The sequence below is a fragment of the Apium graveolens genome, chromosome 9 (assembly GCF_009905375.1).
Source record: "Apium graveolens cultivar Ventura chromosome 9, ASM990537v1, whole genome shotgun sequence".
NCBI classification, from domain to species: Eukaryota; Viridiplantae; Streptophyta; class Magnoliopsida; order Apiales; family Apiaceae; genus Apium; species Apium graveolens.
Window position 1 is genome coordinate 21,305,721 of NC_133655.1, and position 13,184 is coordinate 21,318,904.

The 13,184-nt window shown below is 29.2% G+C and overlaps 1 protein-coding gene across 3 annotated transcripts; it reads right to left on the reverse strand.

Annotated features, from left to right (window-relative positions):
• Positions 1–5,832: 5,832 nt before the first annotated feature.
• LOC141684241 (glycosyltransferase BC10) lies at positions 5,833–12,970 on the reverse strand. Of its 3 annotated transcripts, none has more exons than XM_074489111.1 (12): positions 12,368–12,941; positions 11,352–11,468; positions 10,045–10,145; positions 9,876–9,947; positions 9,503–9,584; positions 9,275–9,355; positions 8,583–8,621; positions 8,318–8,383; positions 7,296–7,445; positions 6,839–6,967; positions 6,556–6,637; positions 5,833–6,316 (listed from the first exon to the last, which is right to left on the reverse strand). In XM_074489111.1, exons 1-11 carry the CDS (start codon positions 12,623–12,625, stop codon positions 6,587–6,589), a joined length of 1,146 nt encoding a protein of 381 aa, XP_074345212.1. In that variant the 5' UTR covers positions 12,626–12,941; the 3' UTR covers positions 5,833–6,316; positions 6,556–6,586. The 3 variants fall into 3 exon arrangements, with proteins under 3 accessions (XP_074345212.1, XP_074345213.1, XP_074345211.1); XM_074489112.1 differs by having other exon boundaries at positions 5,833–6,380; XM_074489110.1 differs by lacking the exon at positions 5,833–6,316 and having other exon boundaries at positions 6,437–6,637; positions 12,368–12,659; positions 12,834–12,970.
• Positions 12,971–13,184: the final 214 nt, after the last annotated feature.

The following is a 13,184-nucleotide window of genomic DNA, read 5'->3' on the forward strand; positions in this document are numbered from 1 at the left end:
TTTATATAGCCGTTTCATTAAAATGAAATGGACTTCTTTTAAAACGTGCTTTTGAGTTGCACTCTAATCAAATAGGGGATTCCAAATTACTAATTTATCCCTCAATAATAAATACAAATAATTTTTAACTTTAATATCATGTATTAATTAATTACACTTAAGACATTATTACTGCTTATTAATAAATATAAATAATTGTCATATTTAATAACATATATTAATTACACCCAACTCATTAGTATTAATAATTTTATATATGTTACCATTTTATCATTGAATATTAACAACCTATAATTAGATATCTAAAATTTAATAATATTTGCCTGTATATATACTAAATTCTTTTTTTTTGAAGACTTTATATAAAATAAATTTATTTTCAGCAAATCTATACTATACTATAATAGCCGGAATAGAGATAATTTGGTTCAACGGTTTGGTTCAACCATAATTCCCTAATTTTAATTATTACAAAAATAGATAAATAGTGTTATATATCTAATAAACTACTAAATTATTAAACTACTACTAAATATAGTATACTTATCCTACTAAACTACGAATACAACTTATCCTATTATTAAAATATATAAATAATAGTGTTACATATCTGCTAAACTACTAAATTGTTAAACTACTAGAAATAATCTATTTATTCTACTAAATTACGACAACATGTTATTCTATTATTTTTATTATAAATTTATAATCATTATATATTTATATATATATTTTAAAAATATAATATAACCTGATAAATAAAAATTTAAAATATTAATGGAAACTCGTGCATCGCACGGGATTTATGCTAGTAAATTTAATATGTTAGCTAATCTGAAAATGACAATGTTAGTGTATCACGTATTAAACCCAAGAAATATAATAGATATTCTCTTTGTATACGAATAAAAGAGTGGGTTACGAGTACGAGGGGGTTTATAATAAAGTTGTTTTTGAATATATATAATAAAATATTAATATATCAAGTTCATTACGGTTACATTAATATTTTACAATAGTAAGGTGAATCATTTTTGTTACATTAACCAATTTAAAATTTTTTCAGAGGTATAAGTAAAAAAGTTATAAGATTACTACAGTGTTATAGAAATCGACAATTTCGCCGATAAATTGCTAGAAGGCAACCAAACAATATTATACAGCAAAATCGGAGCATGCATCATTTTTGCCATTTTCGATCAAAATCGGCAATTTTCCGGTCAAAATTTGACGAATCAAACACATGATTTGAGGCTATGAAAAGAAGAATAGGAAGAAGAAATATACTCAGCATCGAGTTGGTGAAGAATGACGATTTTAAATGAAGAAATCAGACGACTGCCGAGTAGAAACTGAAAAGATATGGGAAGAAGAAGAGAGATGCGTAAAGATGATTAAGACTCTTATTATTTTAATAAATAATGCACACAAAATAATGTTATAATTTAGTATGGATGTACAAATGCAATTTTACACATCTCAAATATAATTATTTTACTTATATATTTTAAAAAGAATATTAAAAATATGTTCGATATTATTTTGATTTAGCATTTCGATAAATTCTTGATTTTTGATAAACCGTAAATCGGTAGTTCAGCTGATTTAGTCCATTTTTCAATTTTCATAACCATTGATTACTAACCTATCTATTAATATATTTATCATAAAAAATGATATATATTGAAAATATATTCATATTGTCAATTGTACAATATTATATTTAATATGTCGGCTTTCATATCCAATCATTACATTTTCTAATATGGAAAGTAATAATTACCTCATATGCATTGTATTTTGTATCACTAATTGTACCATGTAAACAACTATAGTAACTCTTTAATCAACTCCGCAATATTTCATTCTTATGAGTTATAATTATTTTCATGAGATATATGTGCTTTCATGTGTATTATATTTTGATCGTATATTTTAATTTCATTGCGGCATATTCAATTCATTTTGAGAAAAAATAGGTTAAGTACGACATCGACTTCAATTGCATAAAGAGATATATTTAGTTAATCAATCCATCATGAAGTAACATGAATATATCATCAATAATTACAATCAAAATAACATCAATTCACGCACTATAGAACATGCTCGTGCATTGCACGAGTTATAGAGCTAGTTTCATTTATAAAGTAAGGGCTATATCTAATAGTTTTTTTTTACAAATGCAGAAGATTTTCATTAAATTAAATATAATACAGCCGGGACAAACCCCCAACTGTCGATACAACCAGGTGATAAAACAAATAACATACTAAAATCAATTAGATGATTTGTTTCCTGATCGTTTAACCCATAGAATTTAAAAATTCTTGAAGCTAAAAATGAAATCAAAGACATCTCAGGCGATCCAAATTGCACCAGCATCTCTGAAGATAGCAACATCGCAATTGACCATATCACGTAAAAACTATGGTTAGCCCAATGTTCAGAAACAACAATCGCATAAAATGAGATTGGAGAAGCGGCACCCCATCTATCTATATGTCGGACACCAGCTATAAACATGCCGAAGGCACCCCAGCTATCTACATGCCGGATATCAGTTATAGACATGCCGAAATTGTAAACCCATAAATGATGAACAATCTTTGATTGTGAAATATGAGCTCTTGCAATAATCATCATCGTCCCATATTCGATACAGGTTTTGCAGATCAACAAAAATATCAGAAATTTCGTCCTCAACAGATCCAATACCAGATTAACCCAAGTATGACCAAGCAAAAATATAACAAACACTCCAAAAGGAGAGACATATACACACTCCTAGAGGAGAGACACACAAATACCCAAAAGAATTGGGTTTTATTGAAAAGAAATCAACGAGAATAAAAAAATGAATGGATTGAGGCTTTTCACTTGAAAAAATCAATAAAAACCCCTCGATTTACTTGAAAATTGACTAATTCTAAGAGAGGAGAGAGAGGAGAGAGAGGTGGCTCTATCTAATAGGTTTAGTATCGTGTTAAATGGGGAATCTCTATTCATGATTTTTTTTTTAAATTGCGCTTATAAGAAATTTTGAGATTCGTTTTCAATTCAGGAACACAAATAACACTTTTTTTTTATAGGGCCAATCGTAAAGTATTGAACTCATCCAACTTATATCAAATGGGCATTGACCATAAGACGGAGGAATATCAACTAAAAACAATTTCACTTGAAGAATAATTCACACAATATTTCCCCGTAGAATCAATACGAAACCTTCACATTAATATATATGTCATTTTATATAACATAATATTATATTTTTATTAAGTGTTCTAAAAATCTCCGATTAATACTCTGAAAAGTATCAGACCGATTCGATTTTTGAAGTCCAATTAATTCTTACGAATTTTCCTTTATTGGAGTATACATAATTATTTATTAAAATAAAAATACTATATTAATTTAAATATGAATAATTATAAAAATTATGATATAATAAATATATATTTGTTAAAAAATAACTAATATAATCATAATAATATATTAAATATAATTTATTATTATAATACATCTGATTTTTAGTCCAAATAATTCTTCCAATTAATTTCTAATGTTTATTTAATCCCAAATCGATAGTTCGACCGATCTTTCCCGATTCCCGATTTTTACAACACCAATTACTATACTTTTTACAAATACATTTGAATAATCTCTTTTATATAATATTACTGATATTAAAAAATCTCATCAGAAAAACTAAATTATCCTTATTTTTAATATTTATATAAAAAGTATGGTTTGTAAGAATCGAACTCAAGATATTTCATTCACCAATACAACAACATACCCCTACACCATATTGTCACATGTTCTTTTTATCATACACATAATATGTAAGTGTGTTAAATGAATATTTTATTTAATTTTAAAGATAATTACTTAAATTCCGCAAAAAAAAAGTTACTTGAATATTTGTACAGTTAATTCTAGAGAATTGAATTCCAGATATAAAGTTAAGCATAGTACATAAATGGATTATTATCTTATTTATTAATCATTTTTTAGTTTGAAAATATATCTCATATATTTTTTACATATTTTTTATTATAAAAAGTAATTAAAATGTACATATATAATTTTTAAATAAAATATTGAAAATATAATCGCTTATATATAAATAATCTACATTGGTATTACATATTTAGATAAATTCGAATTATAATGAGTCAATGCATTTTAGTTTATTTCGAATTTGAAATCAGAACTTGACCCATTATTCAAAAAATACTCGAAATTTGACTACATGACCCGCCGAAAAACATCATCACATTCTACGTTTAGTAAATTTAAATAAAAAGTTCGGCGAGAATATCTTACCAATAATGTGATTTTTTTATATCTTATATTAATATAAATTAATGTGTTTGAGGTGTTTATAAGATCATGTCAACTGATTATTTGTATTAAAATTATTAACTTCACTAGTAGCGCATTATTATTTTTGGGATTTGTCCTAGTTTTAAAAATATTCGAAATGTGATATGAGATCGCACGAGATTTGTTAAAACTACAATAATATATTAAATCGATTTATTTTTTATTTTTCACTTTAAGAAAACAAGCTTTTAAAAAAGATTTTTTTAGATAAACAATATTCATTAATCAAGATAATATTGTATAAATATTTTGAATTATTTTAATATTTTAAATTATTCAAATAAAAGTTATATTATACTATCTTGTAGCATTTGATTCAATGCATTTTATACTATTTAAAGAAAAAATATATATATTGTTGAATAATTTTAAATGCAACTGATATTTATAAAATTTTATCAAATTGAAAAATAATTTTAGGAGAATAGTATACAATGTTATCAAATTATTATATGATAAAATATTAGAGTCGTAATGAAGGAAACTTAAAAACGGTTGAAATAACGATATAATTACAATTTTTCCTTCGAATTCTTGAAAAAAAATCATGAATATCAATAATAAGTCTTTACAATATGTACCTTATTTTTATGTTACAACTATGATTGATAGTCGATTGCATAAAAAATAGATATGAATTGTTTGTCAGTGATGATGTGAATATCATATATAAATTATTATAATTTATATATTACATAATTTTAATTTTTGAATAATTATAAATGCATGTTATTTAAGTGATCAATTGTCTCATTAGATGTTAATAATAATTTTACATGTACATAAATCAGATATTTAGCTTATAAATAATTAAAACCATCTTAATTTACTAATAAATATAACATACGATAATTTACATGTTTACACACATATAACTTAATCTTACTTTGTTAACATTAGTGTAAATAAAAAACTAACATTTTTTCCATACATACATACGTTAAATTTTAAAAACTAACATTTCTCGTGAAAAACAACTTTTATATTAATAGTAGTGTAAATTTTACATTATATTATGATTGCAAGTCATTCTGATTTACTTATGCATTTTTTATCTTTTTAAATTGAGTAAGTTAATTGCAAGTTAGTAGTGAACTCAATAATAATATAGACCAGTACATATAGTTTATTTAAATAAAATTTAAAATTTTTTGTCAACTTTATATTCTAACATATATGTTAATTTTTAGTTTATTCAACATATATGTTAATTTTTAGTTTGTTCTTTGTAAACATACTGCATATTAGGTTTAATCTTTCATTAAATACAAATTATACAACACGGATATATATTTCTCTAATTATACAATACAAACAAGAATATATATTTTTCTTAATAAGTTATATTAGAAACATTTTGTAATTTGATAATGTCAATACACATTGATAAACGCTCAATTTATATTTAATATATGTTGGACATTGTACAATATTTACAAATAAAAAAACAATTAATATTATAACTAATATTATAATTACACGATGTATAAAAAAATTCTAGAAAATGAGTTATTAAAAGCTAGTTTCTATATAAACATTACAATTTACATGCTGGGCAGCAAATACATTTGAATCTTTTCTGGTGAACCGAGCTTGGCAAACCCATGCAATTCTCCCATTGGAAATCAAGCTCAAACAAAGCAGAATAAGAACAAGCACTTACCAAAAGAATAAGCACTCAACTCCAATCTCCCGTCAGAAATCAAGATGATTCAGCGCCTAAAATTTGTATTTTTATGGTCGACCACAAAAGTTTAAATACTCATACCCCCTATCTGGCTGCACTGCCGCAGGTATCAACCACGAGTTACCATGGGGATACATTATAATTTCTAAACGCTGATAGCCGGCATAGAGCTGCTAATTATGAATTCCTATAAAGAGCAACATTATTTCGTATAGTGTGGTATAGGCCTTGGCAGAGCTGAAAATACAAATATCACCACTGATGACACAACTGGGAGCCAATAAGCATGCAATCATATCAACTGATTCAGAGTATTAAGAAAAGGTATCATTATTGGCTATCTACATTGCATGCAAGGAAAAGAGAAACACTTTTGCTGGATTATACAATACATATATTTCTTTATACAACTTTTCTTTTTCTGTTTGAATAAGAAACCTATCTAAATTTTCTGTGCTTGTTTCCTAGATGCATACCTATGTGGCGCTGACACTATTAATATATGCTTCATTCCTCTGAGGATTCACTTCTTGCTTGACTGACGACTCCCAAGACAGACTGCAGTGATGAAAAACAAGCCAAAAAGAATATTTTAGTAATGATTTATATACATGAGCTCATCAAATGTACGGAAAAATTCAAAACTTGGCTAAGACACCTAAGAGTACCAAATGAACTAATACAACCAAGTATAAGAAAAAAAAATTGCAGCGTATCTATATACGTAAAATGTGTGTCTAAAATGCTTGTGTAACTTGCCATATTGAGTAGTCGCAGAGCTGCAGGCCGAGTGAATTTCCTTGCAAAAAGAAAGCAGGGTGCTGGTTTGCCTTTGCTAGTGCACCACTCTTTCCTATATTCGGTCTCATAATTGATATTATCTATATCCTGCATACAAGAAAAGTAACAACTTGAAAATGCTAGAAATTTGATGAGTTTTTGGACCAACCAGAAGCCCTATACTTAGTAAGCAAAAAAGCCTGTCAATCCCTTAAATCAAGCCTAAAGTAATAGATAATTTGGCACATTTTTTCAAAGGCTATTATTATTTACTAGTCAGACATGATTTATACAGGTTCCGTTTACAATAGGGGCTTCTGCAGAATATTCAAACTGATGCCTACACTAATCGTAAAACCAGATAAGAGGAAGCAAAAATAAGACTGCAGACTTCAGGACAGTCTGACCTGGTCATCTATATATTTACAGCAGATACCTTTATAGACTGAATGAGTTCGGGAGTAGCATCCGCTAACTTATATGTGACAGGATGCCATCCTTGCCGTTCACGAATTTTAGAGGGTTTTATATCCCATGAAGTATGAGTCACTCCTCTTCTTGTAATTTCTCCTTCAAGGGCTTCTTGCTGAATTGGAATAAAAAAGGAGCAAAACTTAATGTGAAAATTTAAGAATTTATGTTCAGAATCATCGCTTCTGAATTGATAGTCTTCTAAGTTCTAATGGATATATATTGCAGACTGTCTATATTTACTTAGGCATGTACTTTAAACTCCTAAAGAATAATTATGTGATGACTTATTTAAGAACTTGAATTAATATATTTTGACATCGAAAATCAACGTTGGGAGTTTGTAAATCAGAAGAATCCATGATTTATAATAGGAGTTTATTAAGTTAATTACAGTGAGTACTTTTTACATTAATGTTACTTGATAACTAAAATTTAATTTATAATAGTTATAACCTAAGCACTGCAGCAGTATGACTAAGACACAAAAGATGCACTGCAGCAGTATGATTACGAAAAATAAAAGATGCACTGCAGCAGAGATGATTTGCACTCATTCCAGAACATTATAAAGATTTTCCCTAGAAAATAAAATAAGCCATGGCTCAGCTCTATGCCAAAAGACCCAAGGGAATAAACATAGATATTTTATTCGATTAAACGTACACTCTTTTCATCCTGCTGACATACCCATTTAAGCCGGTTCAGGTTCATGGTTCACCAATTTTTTAACTGGTTACCACTTTCCAGTTAGGCCAATAAGTAGCTCGTGATTTATTAGATAATATCTACGCTAGTAATGTTACTAGCTCTCTTCTTACTGTTTTGTGTCGCTAGAGTCTTATAATTGTCCATTTATTCTACATCTATTCCCTAGTCATCTCTGTCTTTTGCAATTAATGTTAGGTCAGAAAGCTCAGACTCATAATATCCGTTCTAGTAGAAGTAAAAGATGTTTTAGGACTCATTAGTAACAAATAATCTTACAGCTAGTAAGGTCTGGACATAATGTTCATCTGGAATACAGTTATGCTCCTTCCATCCTTCAGCGGGCTGCAAATGACAACTTTACTTTAGAAGCCAATAAGTTTAAAGTTGAATTTTTAAGATTTTTTTTTTTTGAAAGTTGTTTTAATCACATGATATAATTAATGTGCATTAAAAAATTAGTAAAATTGACCAAAAACTTCAAAGTAGACCAATAGCAATGCAACAGATGTGCTGTTCCATAAATAGAATAAGAGCAACTCACAAGGGGATGATCCCGCCAAAACTCAGGCAATGATTTTCTCTGCATAAATATCAGAATAAGGAGCAGCTACATGAGTGACAAAGGTTGGAGCTTAACACAAAAAGGATACACGTTCAAGACATTAGTACAAAAATAAGATATATTCTGCAATGTGCAAATCAGAACCCCTATTTTTTGTTTTCATTAGTGAACATCTTTCTTTTCAATAAAAGTCTAAATAGTTTATTACTTTATTATACGACAATTAAGACTGTGAGATGTAACAGAAACACCACAACAAGTTCAGTAAATATATGTTTCAAAAACGAAAGTTTCCTATCATACTAACTTGAAGATAAATCAACCCGCACAAATGAAGATCCATATCATCATACATTAGACAGTGAGCAACAAGATCATAAGGTTGTGGCCAGATGCAATACACCACAATTTTTTATAGAAATATGCTTTTAGCCTTTCCTTATCATCCTGACTTCTTATAGGGCCGTCTGGATCATGGGTTTTTAACCTGGTTAATGGGAATGGAAATTTTTTTCAATATAAAACTGTATTAGCATCTCTTTTCTCTCATTAAACCGAGTTGAAATCTTATGATCCAAATGACAACTATGTTTACTTCTTTTCCCATCAGTAGCATAGTTAAGGAGCTCAAATTTAGCCTATTATTGTAGATTGAGGTGCGTGACACTTGCCTTGCAATGCAACTGAAACATAGGAAAGACAGAGTCATCTTCAACCACAATACCGGCATGCTTTCTGGTTAACACAGCCCACTGCAGAATGCAATGCAATAGAGAGCAAGGAAAAATTATCAGCTATAGCAACACTACTGTCAACAGTTTAATATTCTATTTATATCTTTTTTTTCCTTTTGGCAATTCATGGAATCAGTACTCAACATGATAATTATCAATCTTTACCTGAGATCCTTTCCTCCAATTATGAACGGGAATTACAGGATGCATCTTCGGATTGTAGCGGCCTTCTTTTGTATCAGAAAAGCTGCTTTCACGTCATATTTAAAACAAAACATTTATATATTGGTCTAAGCAAATACCTCCAGTAAGCCCGTCTGTGTAAGACTTGGAAAACAAGCTTAGTAGCTTACTATGTAATAACTAATGAGTGTAGTGTGACAGAAAAAAGATTTTAGCATGGACACTTCAGAACCAAGCTCATTTGCAAGAAAAAATGAAAATTACTAGGGGGAAAACATAACATTAAAGTTTTACTTCTTGCTAAGTTATTTTCACTATATATATCAAAACAAGAAAAGTAGACAATTCCACGTACCTGTCCACAAAACTGGTTGAAGTTGACATGATGTATTCGTATGTGTAGCTGAAGTTGTACAAAGGCAAGCAGCTGATAAATATTTAACAGTTAGCATGTCTAAAGACTAAAATTCTTGCAACAATTCAACAAGCAGGATTGTTAAAGAGACTATTATTAAGATCTTCACCTGTCTGAAAGAAACAAAAAACGTTCATTATTAGGATCCTCGAGTGCATGTCGCAGCAAAATACGCTCTGCGTCAATCATGCTTGATCCTCCCCAATCTACCTGGTAAGAAGACAAATTTGCTAAATATCTTTGGTAGTATAATCTCAACATAAATAGGCAAGTGAACTAAACACCATTTAGATCTTATTACAGTTTAAAAATAGAACCATAGAAGCAAAATTGATTTTATTTTACAATTTCAAACAAGTAAAACTATTGGATGAACAACTATTTCCATGAAAAGGTGTACACATGATATGGCTAGAAAAGCAATCACTCGAGGAGAATGGAGATTTCAGACATACGGTCATGGTCAATGGGAAAAATAGAAAAGGGTGTAAGTAGAGGAGATCAAAAGAACGATAAAAGAAGAACAAGGCATTTTTTCTTTGAATCTTAAAAGGAATGAATGTTAACCCAATTAGTATGAAAGTGGATGAATACCCTCAATAAATCCTTAAATCAGGATCCAAGATATCTAAAATTATCAATGATATCCTAAACTGGTGACGATATCAAAAGCATAAACCTAGGATTATAAGTTGCATTGAGTATTTTCCATTGACGTAACAGGCAAGGGGAAAATCAGGAACATATCATCTGTCCTAGAACTTTGTCCATGCGAGCTAGTGCCACTGACGTGCAAGTGACTTGCAATAAACACTAATATGTATCTCCCAACGGATCCTTATAGCAGCTTAGGATGTTCATGCAAGCTGCTTAAAAAACTTGGCAAACTTCATTTTAATAAGAATGAGCATCATGACTACATGAAATGATAGTTTCTATTCTACATATTTTAACATGGAAGCATCAGAAGAACTAACTTCACTCCCAAACTGAATTATATTAAAGCTCTCCAAAATGGCAAAACCCAAATGCGTTTGCGATTGGTCGGGATCACAATCTTCGGTTGGCATAAATGGCATTGTGTTTGTTTCTAGATTTCAAGCACCCTTTACCTAACCCGATTCTAGAGAAGCGCAGCATTAAGATTGATCTGATTTGCTCTTTTTGTCATCCCACAATGAAATGTTTTAATAGCTTAATATCTGTAAAAATATGTAAGTTACTGTCAGACGAGTTTTCTACATTTCTTTTTAGAAAAGCATAATGTAGAAAATGCTCAATTCCAATTCCAATTCCAATTATTAGAAAACCTACTCCTTATTTACCATTAATTTGATGATGGTTTTATCTTACCTATAAAAAAAACATTATATATTTTTTAAGTAGGGAGGTGGAAGCAGAATACTGCAGACAAACCTGAATGCTATCATTAACTTGGCGATCTAAGAAATATACAGATTTTGTTGTTGCCTTGTTAAATAGGAATCCAGGCCGAGAGTGAACAAAAATTGAAAACCTGTTATCCTGGTCCCCCTGAAAATGCAACAAATTCAATATTGTCAGTATTAGAAAGGAACACAGCTGATTAAACAATCTTGAACTCCAAATAGAGAAACAGAAAACATAAAATGTCACACTTTTCTGTTAATTATTTTTAAATATGACATGTAAATATTCAAATATTAAATTAAAACTTGTTACTAATAAACAGATATTTGGTGAAGTGTGTCCTAATAGACAGTAATTCTATGTCTACGAAACGATATAAATATTCTTACAAAAGATGTGATTTTTTTTTGTAAGTCCCTAACTAGAAGAGTTGAAGGGAGTATAGTAAAAATGCCAACAAGAAAAGAGCAATACAACTGACTACTTATCACAAAAAAGCAATTAAAACTATAAATTACAAAACACGAGACGGTACACAGTGATTGAGCCAGGTAGGTTGATCTCTCTATATAAATGAACAAGGATAAACCAACAAGTAAGCAGTTGCATCAACATTTCATAAAAATTTAAAGAATGTGAAATGTCTCTCCTTCATTACTATAGATGAAGTACAAAAAAAGAATGCAATTAATAATTAATAGCACCTCTTTTAGTAATCACTAACCCATCAGAATCTACGAAAATTTCCACAAATGACCCAAAAACTATAATTCCATCTATTACTATAACCAACCACTGCTGAAAATTAGTCATTAATTACAAATATAACTAACATCATACAAATTACTATAAATGAATCACTTATCGAGCATGTCAATATCCAATCAAACACGACTAAACATCAATAGATCTTAACACTCATCTAGCAGTTATCCAAATATAGTATAATCATAGCAATCAACACTATCCACATCAATTCAAATGCCACATTGTAATATAAATGATAATTTACATAATAATTGTAATTACATTTTCGAAAGTACCTGAAAGAATGCATCCCAAACAATGTCGAGAGGAAGGCGATTACGCGCGATAAACAAGAAGGCAATCTTAGGATAAATAGGCAATGGAGGAGAATGAGAATGATAAAAAGAAGCAAACAATTTGATCCGAGTATACTGAGCTTCAAAAATTAATAAAGTAAAAAAACAACACAAGCCAAAGAGAAGCAAAGCAAACAAGTTTCTTCTCCATTTGTATTGCTGAGATTTGTTGGAGAAACTAGATGACCTTCTCTTCATTTGTTCACTTCTCGTAGCTAACAAACTTTGTGATCTACATAATAATAAATAGTAAATTTATAGGTTAATATATCACAATTTGATGAGGTAGATAAGTTAGCTAATTCATTGAATTTTAGTCAAAAGGGTCTTTAGATCTTTAAAATTGTGACAAGGGGCCCGAGAATAATGTGAATGGTATAGTGGGAGGATGAAGTTTATTACATACGTTTATATGGATGTATAAACAAGGAAAGGGGAAGGAGAGTTGAGTAGAAACTTGACTTGAGAAGTGAGACTTGCTTTAGCTAGCTCCGCTGGAAGTGGGTGTTTTGTCCTTTTTAGGGAGGTTGGATTGGGTGTGCTGCAGGACTAACATCTTATTGTTGCCATGTCACATATATGATAATTAGATAGATACCAACTCTCTCTCTCCAACTCATTTCTATATGTATTTTCTAAATATAATATAGTTTAATAAATTTTTTAAATTTTTTTCATATATAAAAATTTAAATATTATATTTTTATTTAAAAAAATATTTAAAATTATTTAGGGGAATATACTTTACGGGATCCTT